General features: G+C 45.0%; 1 protein-coding gene and 1 long non-coding RNA gene across 2 annotated transcripts in view; one reads left to right on the forward strand and one right to left on the reverse strand.

The window, feature by feature from the left end:
• Nucleotides 1–7868: 7868 nt before the first annotated feature.
• tsr (Cofilin/actin-depolymerizing factor homolog tsr) lies at nucleotides 7869–18144 on the reverse strand. Its single transcript, XM_075675776.1, has 3 exons — nucleotides 17957–18144; nucleotides 10794–11071; nucleotides 7869–8123 (listed from the first exon to the last, which is right to left on the reverse strand). The coding sequence occupies exons 1-3, from the start codon at nucleotides 17957–17959 to the stop codon at nucleotides 7961–7963; spliced, it is 444 nt and encodes a 147-aa protein (XP_075531891.1). The 5' UTR covers nucleotides 17960–18144; the 3' UTR covers nucleotides 7869–7960.
• Nucleotides 18145–18293: 149 nt separating this feature from the next.
• LOC142564669 (uncharacterized) overlaps nucleotides 18294–20836 on the forward strand; it is an 88470-nt gene continuing 85927 nt past the window's right edge. Inside the window, exons 1-2 of the long non-coding RNA XR_012824649.1 lie at nucleotides 18294–18578; nucleotides 19325–19454. This is a non-coding gene — a long non-coding RNA (uncharacterized LOC142564669). The remainder of the gene's footprint in view (nucleotides 18579–19324; nucleotides 19455–20836) is intronic.

Here is a 20836-nt window from a genome sequence, read left to right on the forward strand (position 1 = left end):
GCTCTGTGAGTCTCACGTCTTTCATTCATGTTTACTTTGGACTCGGCAGGTAAGCAGCGACGTAACCGTACCCACGTTCAGCGCAGAGCACTGTAGATGCTCTTACACTTCGTATTTCTGTTTCCCAGTGCCTGCAATTCGCCTATGTGACACCAGATGGCATGAACAGATGATAACTCGGGGATTTTCGTAGTGTATGCTTGTGACAGGCCATCACGTGCGTGTATCATGTCCATGGCTTTTGGCTATACGACTTGCTGTGCAGGATCCACATAAATACTAACTACACAGTTAAAATCCACAAACATGGCTTTTAACTCCCAATATGCATTCACAAACGTACATCTTGTGTAGACCAGTCTAAAGCCAGCCGCCTGTCTGATATATGGAGGAACTTTTGCTTAGTAATTTGGGTTAACCAAACCAGGAACGTTGTCTTACAAGATGTAAGTGCATTTAAGGATACTAACTTTTAGGGCTGAAGAGTGATCTGATTTAGCCATAGCATTCTTGTTTTGGCACAAGAGGGAGGCCAAAAACGTGGGTGTACACTTAAGGTTTGCCTTTAAGAGTGGAGTGCGATAGCATTCCTGCTTCACAGCTCCTCGCGCTTCCCGGCAAGTGCAGCTCGTGTAACTGCGATGTTTACTGGGAAACGCTGGCGGTGAGTGCTGTGCAGGAAGGCGGGTTTTCCTGTAGAAATGCAACCTTCTGTGTGGGCCAATTGCGGTAATTGTGCACAGCCACGTCAAAAAGAATCTCGCAATTTCCAGGTTTCTCTTGTAGTTTCACACATTTAATGTTCAAGTCCGAGAAGACTTAACATAAAAGGCATCCGCTTTTGGTGTTTTCCTTCGTGACATTTGTTTGTGAGCTGTCATTCTCAAAATTCTGACGAATAACATTGTCAAGAATGTAAGACAAGGTATGAGCAACTTTAGTGATAGAATGGTGTGGCTATATAACCCACATATACCGCATGTCATATAGGGAGGCGTGGCGCATACATGTGCCTAAATTTAGTTCGGCATGGTTTTTCTCTAACGGACAACGCAGCCAACGCCGGATTTTCTGTGACACAGTGCCTGCCTGCAATGCTGTCACATTGGAATGTCGTAAATGGCTGCATCCTGCACCATTCCACTACAATTTAAAATGTGCCATGTTTCTTTTTTTTTTCACCCAATCAAATACAGCAAAACCTCGTTAATTCGGATTTCACGGGACGGGAAAAAAAAAGTCCAAATTATTGAGAAAATACTATCGCTTAACTTTACTTAACGAATCGTCAAATGCCGTTTCTATTTCACGAAAAACGCAGTGCAGAAGATTCCATGCTCATTTCGCGTCTGATTAGCGCTCTCAGCGGCAATGACCTTGCAACTTCCTTTGCAGTGCGCCCACGCCACGCGTCTTCACCCGAGACGCTAGTTTTCACTGCTGCGCGCACATCTCGATTATCTTTTTTTTTTAGGCAACAGATCGTCCATCCATCACGGTGTAGCTCTTCATCCTCGACAGCTTTGCACAGAGTCGGAAGAAAACTATCTGCCACGAATGCTGCAGATGAAACCGTGGTCGCTATCAACGCGATCGCGGATGACTCAGTGTTATGCGCGGTGGTAAACGCAAGTAAGCACGATTCACAAAACATACCAACCACTTTTACACTGTGGTACCGACGTTGCTGTCATTACACTATACCTTTACCTTTTTTTTTTTTATCCAGTGGCCACGACTATACTGTCCGTAGAACAAACTCCGCTGATGACCTGGCAATGCTGGCGCCACACGTCTGCAATGCTCCGCGCTTGCCGAGCTCCTAGAGTTGTCCGAAATAAACGATGTGCAGCCGAATATGTGCAAATGAAAAGAGTTTGATTGCATTAAATAATACTATAAATATAAATAATAACCTGCCGGGACCAGAGGACGAGTACGAATTGTCCGATTTTCCTCATTGACGAAGTTGTACGGTATCCAGGAGATAACCTGGGCAGTCGCAGAGGTTTGCTTGGAAAAAAAAAAAAGATGCCATATAAGATATTCCAGTACATATGAAACAAAACAGATCGTCCTGCAAAACAAATATGCATATGGCTTTAGAAAGTGAATAATAAGGGTTATGTATGCGAAAAAAAATATGTAGCATTCATTATAATGTCGGCAATGATTCAAGAAGTAACTTTATTAACGAATGGTCCGGCAGTTTTTAGGTGGCGGCTCGAAGTCCTTGGACTTGGGCGGCATCTTCAAGTTGCCGGACGGCCCAGAGCAGGTCTGCCAACTCTGAACTTTTGAGAGCAAAATATGTTTTTCTTGCGCAAGCACAAGTAGTAAAGGAATAGAGAAAGCGTTTCATTTATTGGAATTGGGGGAGCGGAATGCATCAGCTCAGCCATTCCAGGAATGGAAACTATACAATTCTCATCATTCTGAGGAGCTAAAAAGGAACAAAATTAATGCACTCTCTGGAATGCAGTTGGAATGGAAGGGCCCACTCCAGAGCTCTGGTCCCAGCTGTCTCACTCCTGTGGTGATGACAGGTGCTCGACACATGTGTTGGCTGTGTCCTGGTACACGCGAAATTAGATAGGCCTAGAATTCTAAGCAAGGCCAGACTGGAGCCACATGTACCGGAAAGCTACTACAACCTGTGGGCAGTGGCTGACAAGTTCTCGGGAGACTGTATCAGGTCTGCACGATGCAGAGCTACAGGCGTTTCCTTTTTCAAGTCTTTTCTCATTGTGCTCCGAGGCAAATCCAGAGAGTAAAATAGCACACAGCATGCCAATCCGCCATGTACCGAGTGTCCCAGCTAACACTAGCAAAGCTATTTAAAAAAATAATAAATCAATAATACCATCGCAGGTCTGATAACCAGACACTACAGGTGTGATAATTGTGTCTTGGACATTTATTTATTTATTTATTTGTTGCACTGTTTGGCTAACGTTACCTAGGACATATGTATGTGCCGTGCTGTCTGAGAGGGACAAAGCTCTAGCCAATGCTACCATTTTATCAAAATACTGGGACACTATAGCAAATGCAATAGCTGGTAGCCGTGCTCGTGCGAAATGCGTGTCCTTGCCTGCTAGCATAAAGGTTTTTACAGCATTTCAAGCTTTGTGATACCGCACTTGTATAGGCTGGGTGACTCCACCTCAAAGAGCAAGACATCCTTTGTGTTGTCACACAATTCTTCATCAGCAAATTCTCATTTGCAGTTCCAGTCTTTAAAGGGACACTGATGGCAAATACTAAGTCGACATGGACTGTTTAAGTACAGTTCCAGAAACCTTGCAACTCTTGTTTCGTGCCAAGACTTAGTTTACAAGAAAATTAGGTCTGATGGGTCTGAATACCTTTATCACAATTCAAATCTCCCGCCACCCCACCGGTGAGTGGTGACGTTGCACATGGCATCACAGCCCTTGACTGCCGTCTTTGAGTAAAGCGGCGCCCTACAGACGGCGGTACGGTTCCTTGCTGAAAATGCAAACACACTACCATAGAGATCAGAGCCAAGACAGCGTTGGATTTGCTGGTACAGCTGCCCTTGAGCAAGTGGTGCGAGTCATTCGGGCCAACGTTGATTGGGGCATCCTAAGACATCACATGGGCATGAAATTGTAGGGCTCCACCCTACGAGGATGTCGGCCCCACCTCATTAACAAAAAATGTTATCTCTCGGCTACTTGTGAGAGCATCACTAGCCGGCAAAACCTGCACAGCACTATGCGATGACGAAACTGCTGAAATGCGGAAGAGGGGGCCACGCAGAGTCGAGCGACAACCCTTCGGCCGCCTGCATAGTTGTCAAGGGTAACGTCAATGAAAGATCTTAAAATTAAATAGGTCCGGACAAGTAGCATTTTCTTCCATCTTATAACACAATGTGATGATCTTTTTATGATAATAGGTTGAGTACTAGTGACAGAATTACGAGTGCCCACGTCATTGGCAAAGTACGTACTTGAAAGCCCAGAGTCTCAAACAGTGTCCTGCATTTATATTCAATTTCTCGATAACTAAGGCTCTGCTTGGGATGCGAGATTCTCCAGCACTAATCTATCACTTCAGCTTAATATTTGCCTTTAGTGTCTCCAAGAACTTTTGTTTCTAGTGTTCACATTCAATTTACGGTGTCCTCAATTTCTTTTCCAAATCCAGATTCCTAGGTACCTCCTAGGTGCCGTCAGGGGGGACAGTTTTGCACTCTCCAGAGGCGAGACAGCTCACACCAGATTTCTATTTTAGGGGGCTGCATAGCGCATTGAGCGCCTTTGCAGATAACTTCGCCTGTGCGGGAGCTTCGTCTTTTCTTCTTCCCCTAAAATACCTGCCTGATGCGCCATGAAATACCCAAGCAAGCTGGAGAAGTCTTTTGGGTAAAGTTAAACCTCAACAAGCTTTAATACAGCGAAATTGTCGATATAACGATGTTTTTAACTTTTTATTACTTGTCAGAATACCATGTATAATGAACCTCAGCATAACAAATATAATATATAAAATATAAAAAATTATAAAGATCACAGGGAGAGGTCTTAGTCCTGTAGTGGACATCAAAAGGCTGATAATGATACTGTTTATACACGCTTTCAATATAAAAAAATTTCACTGCCGTTGTGAAAGGATACAGAGAGAATAAATGAGAACTTCCACTGATGCAGATGGTCAAATTACATGCTGCTGCTTGCGAATGCACCTCTCGAATAGCCATAGACCGCAGAAGGGGAGCAGCACCATGGTCTATATTAGTGTGAGAAGCAATGTATGCTTTAGGTACAAGTGAAAGCGTTTGAGGCGAGCCAAGAAATATGGTCACTTGATGCGTGTCTACATTAGTGCGAGAAGCAATGTATGCTTTAGGTGCAAGTGAAAGCGTTTGAGGCGAGCCAAGAACGATGGTGGCTTGATGCGCGCAGTCTTTCCGTGCGAGCAAGGAGAAAGGACGGTAGGTTCTTGTGCGTCTCCTTTTCTAGCACAGCCGTGGGTGCCCAAGGCTATCGGTGTGGCCGAGTGCATACGCAGTTTGTGCGAAGAGGTTTTAGACATCTTCCAGGTGTAGGCCTGGAAGACTGGGTAGGCCGAGACGGCACGACATCGTGCGCTGTTTTCCCACAAGTTTAGTGCTCGAAGCTGCATAATCTCGAGTTTTGGAGGCGCGCTGAAGCGATAGGCAAACAACACATTCACTCCCTACTGCCGGCAGTTATCGTCCCGCTGCGGGGAGCGGAGTGGATGCAAAAGCATGGCTGGCTTCCCTTCGTACCACCGGTGCGAGGATAGCATCAATTCGGCATGACATCTTTGTTTGCCGACTCAAATTCAATACTTTTTTTCTCATTCAAATTTGCTTGTTTGATTTCCAGATAATTTGAAAAAATTTGCTGCCCTTTCGTGGCAGAAAAAAATGCGCTGCCAATCAATTATTTGCACGGATCAGATTTCAAAATGACGGAGAAAATTGCATGTTTTACGTGCTTCGTTACATCGGGGGTTAACTGTACATCAGGAATCTGCCATCACCATGAAGACAGCATGGCTTACAGGAGTGGCACAAGCTGGAGACACTGGCTAACTAAGCGAACACCTCGAAAGAAATATATCGCATACGAGCTCACGTCATCGTAAGAGCCCCTGCCAGACATGGAGAAAACACAACCCCATAAACTGTGGGAAACCACTCGGAAAAGCAGCTACACCTGCAGTATTATTCGACCAAGTGCACTAGCCCGTGCCATAGTTTTTCATAAAATTAAAGGGAGCTTTGGCACTAGGGCCTAGTGCGACAGTAGTGCACCAGTGTAGCAGGGCAGTCAGCCAACATGGGAACGATCGGCATTTCGTGGGTATGCCCAACTTCATCCTTCTGGCTTTGCAACTTTGCAAAGTGATTTTGAAGAAAGTACTACATTATAAATACACATCATAAAAACTGTCGAACATAGGACCTCTAGCAGAGAGGCCCAGTATTGAAACCAATACACCACACAGGGACAAGTGGAACCATTTTAATTAGCAGGACTGTGTACTTCTCATTACCCTTGGCATTAAAAGCATCGCTTGCTTTGAAATTTAGGCCCACATAGAGCTTGACAAAGCCACAAGAACGTCCGAAGCCCCAGGGATGAAGATCAGACAAATCCATGTACTACCCATCATTCGCATAGCAGCATGTGCCCTACCTCTGGGACAAGCAATCTCATTTCCGCTGGCTTCACCTGCACCTGACTTGGCGAGCGCAGAAGCGGCAGCTAGTAAAACAGTACACATCAGTGGCTGAAATTGCCTTCAGAGCAGATGGACGGGATGAAAAAGGACATTCTGGAGTTGCCAATTTTATATTTGGAGCAGCTTATTCCTTGCAGAACACCAAATATCTGCAGCACATCAATGAAAGTGACCCAATTTTTACCCTAGCCATGCGATTAAGGATCAGCTCTGCTGTTACTGAAAATCTCCTTACATTCTGCTTCTTAAATTTCACCAGATACGTCGATGTCCCAGTAAATTCAACCACCGTAATTCAACTATAACTGCATTTTAGATCCCATTGCGGCAATGAAAATTGAACTTTAAAATTTGAACATTGAAAGGTACCAGACGCTTGTCAAGCTAAATTCCAGTTTTGGCACGTGCAGTTTGCTGCACCCCCTTTTCACTAATCACAAAACACACACATCAAGAACGAGGATCAGCTTTATAAAAATTTTCATACTTTTTTATTTGCATCAGTGTTCACCAGATTGATTCATTCCCCAGGGCACAAAAAAAAAAAAAAAACATTTCCATTAGAGTCAGCCCACCCGTACCAGGGAGGTAATCACACCTCTTTATCGGATCACACGACAAGAGGTTTGCACCTGCAATTTATGCAGAGCAAGTCTCTCATTGCCGGTGTACAAAACACACCTCACATTTGTCCATGTACACACAGGTATACGAGAAAAAAACTGAAGCCTAAAGCAATTTGATAGCCAAAAAAAAAAAGGCAGGGGGCAATTACCGCGCTTCACACAGAATATTTTTTCACTGCCATTCTAACAGATTTTCAAAAATGCTGGCAAAAAGAAAGGGAGAACAGAAGAAACAACCTCGTGACTCAATAAATAGTTAGCAGGTAAACACACTAGCACAAAGTTGTAAAATAAAAAAAAATACATTGGCTGAATGAAGGGACTGAAGTGTCCAAAAAACCACAACTCTGGTAGAAAGGAACCCTGAAACCCTTTTATCCCTTGCTTGAAGCAACCCTGGCTAACAGTGGGGTAAACGTTGAAAATTTCTGTGGAGTTAAAGTTTACACGAGCAAACAGACTGTTCCAACCAGGCATTTAAAATGGCCCAGTGTTACATGAAGCGTTTGCACATACTAAAAATGTCTGCATCAGTAAGAAATCGTAACTTTGCTTTACTATTTATTAACACAGGAAAAAAAAACAAATCAATGATGAAACTTGTTCAAAATCTCAACAATGCTAGCAAATGCAAGCAGTGCATTTAACTCCAACCGGATTTACATGAACTGTTGCAAAAGAAAAAAAAAGGAAGGGGACAGTGAGTTTCTGTTCAACGCTGAAGGAAATGGAGGAAACAAGCAGTTAAATATGAGAAAAGTAACAAAGAATACAAAGGAACAGTGTTCAACAGGGTTTGTTGCAGAAGGGTACCAAGGGCTCGGAACACAGGCAGATTATGGGACAACGCCGGAGGAAAGCGGCCGTCGGCAAAACAAACCAAATGAACGGCGTCTTGGCCGGTCTTGACATTCTTGCGGAGGCGTGCGCAACACATTTGCAGTCGCTGCCTGCTTCCTGCCTTTCGTCTTGTCGAGCAAAAGTGGACACTTCTTTTCCCCCCCCCTTGTTTTGTGTGAACTTAAAAAAACCTCCGGAGGAGAACAATAAAACGAAGAGGGTGGTGCCTCAGCCGTGACAAGTGTGTGTCCCTACTTGCGCGAAGAGTGGAAGGCGGCTTCTATTGCCTCCTGACCGACTTCTTCAAAGTCGCACGCCTGGACGTACTTGTAGACGCCCACGAGAGCCTTCTTGAGCGCATCGTAGCTGCTGGAGTACAGCATTTTCTGCTTGATCTTTGCCTGTTCGGGACACCTGTGCAAGACACCAAAGGCAGGAGAGGTTGTTAAAAGACAGTTGACCCCCTGAACAACTTAACGTACTTTTTCAAGCGGATGACCATCGCTTCCTGGCCACAGCGGCCGCAATTCTAACGGAAGCAATGTTTAAAAAGGCTTGCGCATTGGGTGCACATTCAGTGGTCGAAATTTATGCAGAGCCCACTAGTACGGTGTGCCTCCATCAGATTTTCGATTGTGGCACGCAAAACCTCATAACATCCTCCCCCCTCCGCTTTTTTTTTTTTTTTTTTTTTTTTTTTTTTTTTACAGCAGAGCTGTTATCGCTAGGCTCTGGCGGTTTGTCTGCAAGGGCAAAAAATATGGCGGCCACTGCAGAGCTAAAGCAAGAGCGTATTGCCAGGTATGCCCCAGCTGCTTTTGATAGAGAGAAGTGTATTGCGATAAAAAAAAGTAAAACCAGAATAGACATTTAAGTATGGATTACGATTTGAAGTCACGAGCTCTGTAGGCAAACACGTAACCTTATCTCAGTTCTTTTCCACTCATGCAATGGGTAGGCCGTGTGCATCCAGGACTGTTTAAGAGCGCGCCTAGAAGAACACCGCTATGAACACAAGCGGAAATGTGCACGGCAACGGCGTGTAATATGAAGATCGTGCCGCACACGCCAAGCGTGTACTTTTGTTTGGATCCCCCCCTATCGACTGCGCTCTCATCACAATTGTGGGCGATGTCAAGACTTATCTCGGCCATACGGAAAGCGATTCATAGCTTTTCTCTTGGAAAGGTTCAGCATTCAATGTTACACAAACATCAGTGTGCCCATGGAGTGTCATCGGTCGAGCATAGACGTCACATTGGCCAAGAACCTTTCCAATGTCGCCACAGAGCCAGTTGCCGTAATCAAAGCTACCCTGAAGCGATAGCTTTGCGACTAAATAATAAGTACAAAAAAAAAGCATTGAATAAGCAATTCAACAAAATTCTTCAAAAGAGAAAATTCATCGTGGTATGTTTTGTGTTCTTTTCAACCAGCATGGTTATCAACATATTTATCACCATATATACAGCTCTGCTGGCTATCCACCTTCATATAGTGGACTGGCGCTGAATTTCTCTTTAGTACTGCCACTTCTCTATTGCCTGTATACCCCCCAGTAAATAAACGGAACGAAAAGAACCGGCAGCACCCCCTGTTTGCCATTATGGCAAAGCAACACACAATCCACGTCTTTCAAGTCTTTCCACCCCCAACAAAGAAATGCACGATTTGTCATGCAACACCGCTTGCAATTCATAAGTTTTTTTTTTTTTTTCATGCAGAACGAGTTCTGCAAGGGAACGTGCTGAATTGAAGTTTTCTGCCACATCTAGGCAAAAGCCGACCGCGGCCCCTACACTTTAGCCAAAAAGCTTTATGCGGTGTCGTCCACCATTAAAGGGAACACAAATGCGCAGCTGCCACTTTGCTGCCGATCTAGCTGCAAGTACCAGCTAAAGCTACATCACAGCATTGCCCAAGCGTGTGGAAAGGTGGCATTGCCACCAATTGCATGTCATCTGCTGCAAAGCCAGGCGACTGTACACTTGCCAGGCGGAAACATTTACACATGCATTATCGGAACATTATGCAGCCTTTTGTACAGGTAGTTTGTCCAACTAGATCATGTTGCTCTAACAAGTAACCAGCCATGGACTAACCAGTAACCAGGCGACTGAAACTTCATATTCAAAAAGCATGTGATGAAGTCCAAGCCTGCAATTTATGTGCAATAAGGTAGAAAGTGAAGCTTCAGTGGTCTTCTGCGCCGGTTTAAATGATGTACAATGTTACCAATTCCCTCCCATAGCTACTAACACCTTCACTAACCAACCAATTTAACCAGCATAAATAAGCAGCAGCCAACATTAAAACTTATGTGGTTCATTCCATGTCCACGGCACCACTTTCCAATGATGAATGAACTTCCTAACACAGAGGTATAGAGCCCCTTAAGGTGATATTTCTTTAAACATTCAAAATCAATGGAGCAGCATCCAACATATTCCGCACATTGAGTAAGAAACTACTTATGGAGAAAAAGAAGCAGCTTATCGAAACCACTCATGCCATGCAAAAAAATTTATGAAGTCTATAGTGCAAGATATCTGTGCCCATTGTCAAATATACACAGCATGTGGATCTTACAAATTCTCCCCTTTAAGCCGAGAAGTCAGCACAAATTGACTGCTTGAAAATGTGGCCCGATATTCATACAAAACTGACTGATCTTGCCCATGAAAGGGCTAAGCAAATGATGCCCCATTACACTCGTACCAGAAATACAGAGCTCCTTACACAGCCCTGAAAGGGCAACCAAGCTAAAAACTGAAAAACGAGTTGAAACTGGGGAGCTTAACCCTAAGGCAACACGGGCTGTGAAGGATGACTTAGCTCTCCAGATTATATTTGAATGCCCTGGTTCTTTAGCTTGGAGCTTCAATGTTCAGAAGCCCTTTTGCATTCTACCCCCATTGAAATGAGTCAGCGTGGCCAGAAATTGAACCAGCAATCTAGTGCTTAGGAGCGAATGACAGTCACCAATGCAGGTAAACGAGAAAAAAAAAAAAAAGCAAATTAGGTGAACATTCTGGTGACACCCCTGGGGATTCACTCTCGTGTCGAGGTTGTGCTTTCTCTCACCAGGTCATGAGGACAAGGCGGTCTACGGACATGGCGCACTCGGAGGCCCCCTCGGCGCGGATGGAGGCAGGGAAGTCGAAGACACAGTAGCGACACTCGTTCTTGTAGTTTTGCAGTTGCTCCAAGAAGTCCGCATAGGTGGCAGAGCGCTCTGCCGTGGTCTCCACATCGATGACCTTTTCGTCCTTGATGTGGTAGATTATGTAGCGGTACTTCTTATCCTTCTTCACCTCCTCATACACTGTCTTGGCTTCAGTGGACACTGTCACGCCGGAAGACTGCGAAGGCACAAGAAGAAAAGCAACACTTCTGAAACCACACCAATGCAGAGTTCAAGGATGGAGTACGAAGCTCTACTAACTGTCAGAATGTTACAAGCATGGTAGAAGGAAGTCTTCGCTTCTTGCACACTTTTTTTTTTTTACTGTTTATGAATTACAGGAGCCATAGTTGGCAGTAGCAAAGCTGGAAGCGAGATCTACCCATGCTTTGCCCAACTACAATGCTTTTTGAAATATGATGAATGAGGGTGCTCATTAGAAGGAAATTATAAAGGGACTGCCCATCAACAATTATGTTGCTACCAAGCTTTACAACAGCAGTTAAGTAGGAGATACAGAGGCCACTACCACATTGACTGTGCGTTTTCTGATTAAACTGTGCAACACAAGATATTGCTAACAGCGTTGCACTGCCAAACACCTCTTCAATAACCCAGTATTCCGGAACCTTTGCAAGTGCGAGAAAGCAAAAAACAAATGAGTCATTATTGCTTTGCCCTCTTGCAGACTTTCTGTATACATGGGTAACGTTACTTGAGCCCAACTCATAACAGGTGGTGTCCAAAACCAGATGGCTATGACGCGTTTCCGGCTCCCGCAATTATTTCCGCCGCATGCAACCAGTCTTTAAGATTTGCATCTGTTTATCCAGGGGGCACCGCCACCGAGGCTTGCATTTGGACAGCACTGCTGTAGTGCCACATTGTGTAATTTGGCATTCAACCGGCTATGTTGAGCAAGTCGTGCGATCACAGGCATATGACGGCATATCATAACGACGTCTTGAGTCTTGCAGCAAAACCACAATGCACACACACACACAAACACACACGTATGATGTTGCAGATTTTTAAGCCTTAGCACACGCAAAGGTTTGAGCAGCCGCAGGTTGAATAAATCTGGTTTATAGAACAAAACGCAACTTTTCAATAACTTGAGCATCAATTTTTTTCTTCTTGCTTCTCAGAAGCGCGATTTACTGATGCACCTTAGATTATAACACTTTTTTTTTTTTTGAGGCCCTTAAAAACCAGAACGTCCATAATGAAACACCCGTTATTGTGGCAGTATGGATCCAGCAAGGTGAAGTTCCACTACTTATATCTGTAGCCTTTTGTTTCAGATATGAGAAACTATTTCTAATGACGAATGCAAGTAGTTTGAACTGCTGCAAGGTGTGCAAGATACGCTGGAGACCAAGGTCATTCAAGACATCCACAAATTTTGCTCAACAATTTTTTTCTTTTGGGTGGAAGGGGTATGGTGAAGTTAATGCCCAGAGTATTGGCAAGCCTTTTTTCTTTCCTACAATTTACTGTTGTAACCAAAGAGAAGTTAGAAATTTTTAATTACTATAAGCACAAGGCCAAGCAGCCAATGCAGTAATGTTACACTCAGAGTCAAGGAAAGGGCTAAGAGTCCACATCTGCAGCGTGCAATGTAGGTTATGACAAGGACCAATGCAGTCATCCCAGCTACACAATGACACCTGCAAACTAGGCTAAAGCTCGCACTTAACGAATTAAAAGAGTGCAAAAAAAAAAAGGACAGCACAGGCACTCACTAGCAACTCATTGAATACTTATACTTTAATGTAAGAACTTTTGAGCTATCAAGCTTCTCCCTTTCTGCTGTTAATCTATAAAGCGCCAAGGACCGACTCGCCCAACAACCAACTCGAGTCACGAGGATTTGCAAATGTGTGGCCGTCATAAGGAGCGGCGACACTATTACAGTGTGTTCTGAAGCTGCAACTGATTGTGAAGGCGCTGGCCTAATCGTAGCATGCCAAAACAAGCACACCGCGACTGAAAATTAAGAGTGCAGCCACTTTCAAATCTCAGCACCTTGTACTACATCTAATGCCAAAACTAACTGACCTCTAATTGGCACACCGAAAAGTTTTTATTTCCGTGCTCAACTCAATGAAGCCAGCATCGTGCATCCAGCCAGTGCCGAGGCTGGCAGCCTCCCTGCCGTTGCTGCACAATTGCTACAATCCAGTGAAAAGGTTTCGCGAAGGGGCGCCTCAGCAGAAGGCTAGTCCAAGCAGTGCCACCCCAAGCAGGCGATCCACCGTCGCCAAAACGTTTTTTCTCCACTTGCCCGGCAAAGAGGTCCATGCCAGCAACAGCAGACAAGCAGAGTAGGAGGAGAAAGGGAGGGAAAGCACCCTTCCGAAAATAGCACAGGCCTCAACTCCGAGAATAAGCAGCAGCCAGATAAATACTCCTGACAGAAGGGAGACGGCCCAGTTGAAAAACGAACTGAAGCCGAGAAACGCCGGCCACGTGGAAGGGGGCGCCAGCTACGGATCGACAGAGGCCTACAGGTTTCAACCAGAATGGTGGGAGAAAAATGCAGTGTTAAATTTAAATGAAATCAGAGTGCTTGAAGCAGTCAAGCCACCCACGGGCTCTGAGGAATGTCCTAGAGGGGGCCCTGAATTTCGATCACCTAGGGTTCAACATGCTGATAAATTGCAGTACACAGCATTTTTGCATTCTGTCCCCCATAAGAATGTGGCTGCAGCGGCTGGGAATCATAACCAATGACCACGTGCTTGGCAGAAGAATCCGACAGCCAGTATGCCAATGTGGTGGGTACCAGCTAATAGGATAACCACGCTCTGGTTAATGGGGAAGTACACTACAGGTATGAGAGGGCAAGAAGACATATTGCGAAAAGTTCACATCAAGGTTATGGTTAGCAGCCGGATGATGTGGACAGTATTCCCAAATGCAAGTTTTGCGACAACACATGCAAGTCACCCCGAGGCTTTATGCACATAAGAATACAAGAACCTAATGTAAAGGAGTCTGCTCCAGAGACCTGTTTAACCTTCACATAACAAGCACTGGAGGAAAGCAGTCATTACCAAGAGTCGAATCACCCCCCCCCCCCCCAAAAAAAAGAAACTGGTCCCAAGACAGAAGTGGCAGGCCTGCAGCAAATGCCTCAGAGAAAACCGAGGCAACTCCTAGGGATTACTACTACTACCCTTGTCATCTGGATCCAAACGACGGGAATAATTCAGACCATTACTGCCGCCACTATGCTGGTGCATTGCTAGCATTGAGGAACATGCATTGTGCCTTTTTATGGCCCCAATTTGGTTACTCAAGATGGTCCACTGATCATTCACCTTATGTATTACACGACCAACTCAAATACATCTCTTAATCTGAACTACATTTTCGTTTACTCATATTGAATGAGGCAAAAATTTTTTTTTCAACATTACACCTACATCTTTCATTGCTCAGTCTCCTTGTTTAGTATCAATACACTGTTTCTTGCATAGCAAGCAGACATTCATAACCTAATACAGATCTGGTATGCCTATGCAGATCTGTCCACGGCCTGGGTCTCCATACGGTAGAGGTAAACGGTGGTGTGCCATTTAGCCCAGCAAGTGAATGACTAAATTTTTGTCCCCTTGCCAAGTTGCAGTGCCTTATGTTTTCTGCATGTTATTTTTAGAGCCTACCCCTATATTGCTCATTGACAGCATTATACAAACCACAAAAACCGTAAGCACAGTGAAAGCTGTTGAACATCCACAAAGATTTGGCTGAGGATACATGGAATACCTGGGACAGTGGTATATATACCTGAAGATGACTTCACAAAGTGTGCTAGCTTCCTACTGCAACCATTACAACATCGGAAGGAAAAGAGGCACAGAGGGAAGAAATGAGAATTTGCAGTGCGATACAACCAAGAAAGGGAACTGCATGCTACAGAGGTAGCAAAGTAAAGCTTGCGTTGCTCTACTAGAGACCACTAAACAAGTTCAAATGTACATGTGTAATGCAGATACACAAACATGCATAGTTGTGTCAATATCTGCTTTAGTGCAAGAATCATTGCTCTGAATGGTGTAACCAATGCGCAAAATTGAATTTGTAGTCTGCGACATTTCAGTGTCAGTACCTTTCAGCAACCACTGGAATGCACAAAGCTGTCAGAACCAAAGGAAAATGACCTTTGCAAAGTAAAGCATGCGGCACATGTTTGACTGCTCGTTAGTTCAATTAGAATGAACATATCCCAAGAAGCCTTCCCAAAATGACCCAGATGCTGTTGCACCAATACTGTATGTAAATATTCTACATGCAATGAAATTGGAACCACAGGAACCCATCACCGAGGCGAGTTCTACACACAGGGGCTAGATAACCTCCTAAACACAGCTAGGCATGTAACGATCTCGCATGCACTGTTGAGGCAAGGCAAACGTCACTACTGCTATGTTCACACTCCTACCGCCCATACTATCATGACGAAGTCTTGAGGCTAAGAGCAAAAATCTTGGCTACCTCCAGCACAGCCGTGCAACATGGAATTTGGTCGAATAAGCTCACAAATGCTATGCCATTTGATGTCAGCCTGCACGCGCAAGCTGCAGGGAAACATTTCAGGGCAGCCGTGGTCTCCAGGCTCTCTTGCTAGTGTAGCAAAAGTTAGCCTAACCTACCAAGACACGTTGAAACTACCCGAAGAGTCGCATGGCATCTAGGAAGCACAAAAAAAAAAAAAAAGGAACTATGGCCAGACCGTGTGCCACTTAAGGTGAAGCACCAATCCCCCTTTGACAGAAAGGAGAATGAATTTTATGATTTGGTCAACTGTGCTGGGATGTTTTTAAAAACTGAAGGCCAACAGCTAATGCACGGATAACTTACCTGGCACTGAATGAAACTAGTTCAGAAGCAGAAGTTTAAAATTGGCTAAGCACCGCAATGTCAAAAGACTGCATGAAGGATGAGGTCATTAAACTGCTAAAAGCTGGCGCTTAATAGCAATCGGAGCCTACAACTGATGAATTGCGATACATGTACTACTCGCAGTAGCAACAGCATCCAGTCCCGAGAAAAAGGTCACCAAGGGTTTTTATTTTCCCTAGTGCCACTGCCCAGTGACAAAACATGCTATATTGTATAGCCCCAACATCCGGGGCTTCCCTGAAAAAATTCGTTGCAAACGTTTTTCTGTCCCACGAGAGAGCACCACAAAGGCAAGGGGGTCGAACACGGGAACTGGATAGCAGATCAAGATACCCGTGCCCGTTCTTTTATTTTTTCTAAGCTCACCGACTTTTTGACGTTGCTTACGACCATTTTCACGTCTTTTGCCAGATCAAAATAAACACGCCGATCTTCCTAGCGGCGGCGATGCCAACCGGCCCGAACTGAACCACGTGCTGTTTAGCGTCACACCCGACAGGTTTGAGGGTAGGTGAACACCTCTAGAACGGTCACATTGGGGGGAGCGATTCGATGCGCCCGCACTACATTCTGGCGTTGGATTTAAAGCACGCGGCTGCTCGAGCTGAGCCTTCTGTCGAGCTTTTACGTCGTTCGTACAAGCGCGCTTGTCTTTCACCTGCGGCCCGCTTGCTGTAATCGCGCAAAACGCCTGCACAGGAACTCTGAGCGCGCTATCTGGCTCTCGCAAGACGTCCGGCCAGCGCCAACTGCACAATGGAAAGCGGCTGAACGACTTCATTCGCCGGATGAGTCACATGCCACGACAGTAGCCAACGTCGGGCTGCCGACGAGAACTGGGGAGCCGGTTGAAAAGGAGCGCTCCTTCACGCTACCAGCCGCGGAAGCGGTGTCCAACCGCTCGAAACGAAAATGAAGAACCGGGAAACGCTCCCAAAATCTTATAGCACGTTTCGAGATGTTTTTATTTTGGTTTTTTTTTTAATGTCTCGCGAGAGAAAGAGCAAGGCAATTTTGCTCATTTCTAGCCCTTTCCATTTAAAAAACGGGGTCAACTCACTGCGACAAGACGTTAAAAAAAATGCGCGGGCGCTTTTTGGCTTTTCGAGCCCGAGAAATTGCCGACTTCCGTGCATGGGGCCTCGTTATGTTTTCACGAAGGCAAAGAAAGCAATTTAAAATTTAAAAAAAAAACGAACAAAACAAAACGTGAACGTAGCTCCGACTGCTGCATTCAGAAAGGGAAAGCCCCGAACTTTTTTTTTTTTTTTAATGCTTGCGCTGAAGCTAACGCAAGCACAGGCTCCAGTCTCCAAACAATCAAAACGAAGGCGTGGTGCACGGTAAACCGCGATGACGGCAGGATGCCACGATGGAAGGCATAAATAAACGTGACGGCGAGGCGTATTCCGAGGGGCGGAGCGGCGGGTTACACGACATACTACATTCCGACGGCAGCCTCAAGCGCGGTCACCCGCCAATGCCAAAAAAAGCCGGCTACAAGAGGATGACTAGACGGCTAGGCCTAACACACAGGGGCAAGACCCCCACCGACTACAGAGGCTCATCGCTCCAGCGTTAGGCCTGGCGGCATGCAGAAACCGCCCTTCGCTCCGCTTGCGAACTCCGCGCAATTCAAAAGCCAATCCGTAGGTAGGAATCGAAACACTCCGTACCCACTTGCGCCCACAGCGTTACGAATGCAACATGACCGCACACCGCTCACCATCGCAGCGACCGAATAGAGTCGTGGAGGAAAAAAAAAAAACAAGCAAAAAGCTCCCGAGGTTTACGTTGAAGAAGCCTCACATAAGAACGATAACCCGAAGGAGTGTGTGTCATCGGGCGACGCTATACTTGCCCCAGCACTCGGTTCATCTTGAGAGAACAGAAATGCGCTAAACAGGCAAGGGGAGATACGAGCGTTCGTGAATGTGGCTTTTAACGTTGCCAAAATTAGCTACGAGGAGCAGCCCTTAGGCTTCGGGGGCCGTGGCATGGAGGATGGCACAAAACGCCGGTATCGTCACCCGTGCCGGCTAACCTCGCCCCTTTCAAAACGACTGGCACCGACCGTGCGGCCCGCGCGACGACAGGCGATCGCTACGAAACGACCGCTGACCGTGTGGTTAGACAAAATTTCGGTACTCACCATAGTGCGGCTGTAATTTAATTGATCGAGGGCACAACGTAACCAAGTCCTTGTTTTCGCACTAGGCCTCTCGACGCAAACGGGAAGGGTGGTTATACCAGGATCGCAGCGCACCCAGTTTGTGTTCCTCCGCGCTGCTACAGAGGGCGTCCACGATTGGGCGGTTGTTTTCTTGATTTGCTCTTCAAATTAAGCCGCCACACACAAAAAGTGCCAACTTGGGTTATTTTATTCACTAAATGAAACCACACATTATATTACGGTAAGCTATGCGCTTATACCACCTGGATTTTTTTATTTAGTATAGATTTTTCAGTCTCTGCGTTGCAGTATCAGCGTTTTTATAAGGGAACTATGTCGTCACGCGTCAGCACACGGCACGTCGCGATGACTCAACTTGGCCAGGCACCCCACGTGACCGCGCATGACCCAATAGAATCACGAGAGTGAAGCTTACCCTTATTTGGAAGTTTGCGGCCTGTCATCGGCTGGCGTGTGCTCTTGGCGCGTCGAATTTGCACATTCAAGCGTCCCTGCGAAAGGCCGATTAGCAACTTGCGCTATCGTTCCGACTGTGACGCAATAGCGGCCGCTTTTCCTTCGCCGACGGTCTCATTCGGTCGTGCGTAGCCTCTGCATATTTTCGCCTCACAATGACATTTGATGTTGCCCATGTTGCCTGATTACGTAACTCGGGGAACAACGGTTGAGCTTACGGTAGCCGCGAAACCTCAGTTTTACATTCCGAAACAAAACTAATTCTTCTGAATTCAGTTTTCGTGAAAATTAGTACAACTTACGGCCGTGCTGCCCAGGTGTCTTGTAAACCTGCTTCGCCTAGTTCAATAAGTTCTCTGAATCAACTGTTCTTTAGGGTCATGTTGGGAAAAATGGCAACGGAGTTTATAAAGATAGCGCATGCTATGTTGGATGATATGGCGCGAGATCGCGTGCAGACCTCGATTACAGAGGGTACGGCTGCAGCCTAAGGTTTATGTTCCACCCCATATAAGCTTTCATGGACATTAACAAAAAAGAAAATGAAGTGAGCAGGACTGCCAGTACTTTAAGTGAATAAATTAAGTGTCTTTTCACAGTACTTAAAACTAGTACCGTAACTTGAGTTAGCGCGCTGATTAAGATTTGGAGTTGGAACAAAGAAGGGTAACACAATAGCTAGCTATCACCACCGTTTCACTGTGCATCATGCAGCCCGTGACGACAACTTGTTTTAACCTCTTGTGCAATGTTTTGTAATTCAGCTGTCTCACAAAAGCCTTGTAGAAAGAAATAACCAGAAAGGAGCATGTTTAACATGAAGCAAATCTTTATGCATGTTTACTAAATGAAATATTTTGCTTCTTACAGGCTTCTTGGGCAAGTCATGCCGCATACTTGGACCTGTATTGAGATGGCTTGCTGCCTCTCAACCTTGATTCATCTGGTAACCCCCCTGGTCAAGTGCTGCAGTGAATACTGTCATATTTTGATCAGCATAGTGAGTGAAGACCTAAGAATAACTTAATACGATGCCAAATACACTGCTTTTCAGCTTAAAGAGAATTTGTGTAAGTAGGCCAGCTGATTGTGTTCACTAATTTACATTATGTCATGGTGAAGGGGAACTTTCTTTCAGTATTGGTGCCTTCAGAAATGTGTCTCGAGCGCAGAGGCACATAGGGCAGTCCAGGGCTGATTTTTGGGCAGAACTAGTATTGAATTTCTGAGTTATCACTGAGTAGGGATGTTTCTAGTTGCCGAAACAGTACCATAAGTATGCTCTTTAGTTTCCATCTGGACATGTTACCTACCTGTTGTTAGTGGGGCGATGATCTACACTTCACCACTTCCAAACTGTTAGTTTTTTAGTTTGCTTGTGTAAGATGTCACTCTTCACTAAAACAATATTTTACTGCTTATACTCTAAAAAATGTTCACATTGTTTGGGGGGCACTTTGTCCTCAAACAATAATTGTGATATGTCTTGCTTCTGTTTCCTTTCTTGAAAACACTACACTCATTACTTTCTTGTCAATAATGCTATAAACAAGCACGCCGCTCGTGACCTGCAAGTACTGGCCTTGCAGCGTGACAGAAATGAAAGGCTCGTAAGATAGATGGCGATTATTGTTTGGCACAAGATAAGGTCTATGAGGTGCAAACTTAGAGTTTCTGTGGGCTTAGGGCCATAGTTGTCATAAATTGCAATGCACCATACTTTCAGTAGTGGCTTTTAAGAAATAACTTCTCTAGACCTTCTTCCGATGTTTCTTTTCATGATTACAACTCTTCCATCGAATTCGTGCATGAATATTTCAACATATGCATCAAATTGTAGCACACTGACATTCTCTACTGCAGTGTGAAGAACACACTTTTCGATGATTGGTTTTCGATAATATAAATTGTGTTTGTTGCTACAGTCTCTACAACCAGGTGTCCCTGCTAATGTTTTAAGTATTTTTAACAGACAGTGCTGTAGAGAAAGAGTTTCTTTTGGCATTGCCTCATTCGCAGCAGCGGGCATAGGAAATTCTGTAATTGCCAGTAAACCCTTTTATCAGACGATGTTGTTAAATGTTTTAACTGGAGCTGATCCACCTCAAGGTGTGGCAGTTTAGTAGGAATAACAAGATAAGCACCAGTAATGCTGATACTTAGCTGTTGCATGTAAAATTTTCATGCAGGGGCTTCTGTATGCACTAGAGCACATACATAGTGAAATGTCAATGTATATCATGCCGAAATTCAGCAACACACTCTTTAAGACTAGTGCTAGTCTCGGGGGTTGTACTAAACACCTACTGATTAAGCATGGGTTTCAATTCCATAATGACATGTGCAATTTTAGGCAGTTATTGCACAGTACTTCATTACCAC

This window comes from Dermacentor variabilis, chromosome 11 (assembly GCF_050947875.1).
Source record: "Dermacentor variabilis isolate Ectoservices chromosome 11, ASM5094787v1, whole genome shotgun sequence".
Lineage (NCBI taxonomy): Eukaryota > Metazoa > Arthropoda > Arachnida > Ixodida > Ixodidae > Dermacentor > Dermacentor variabilis.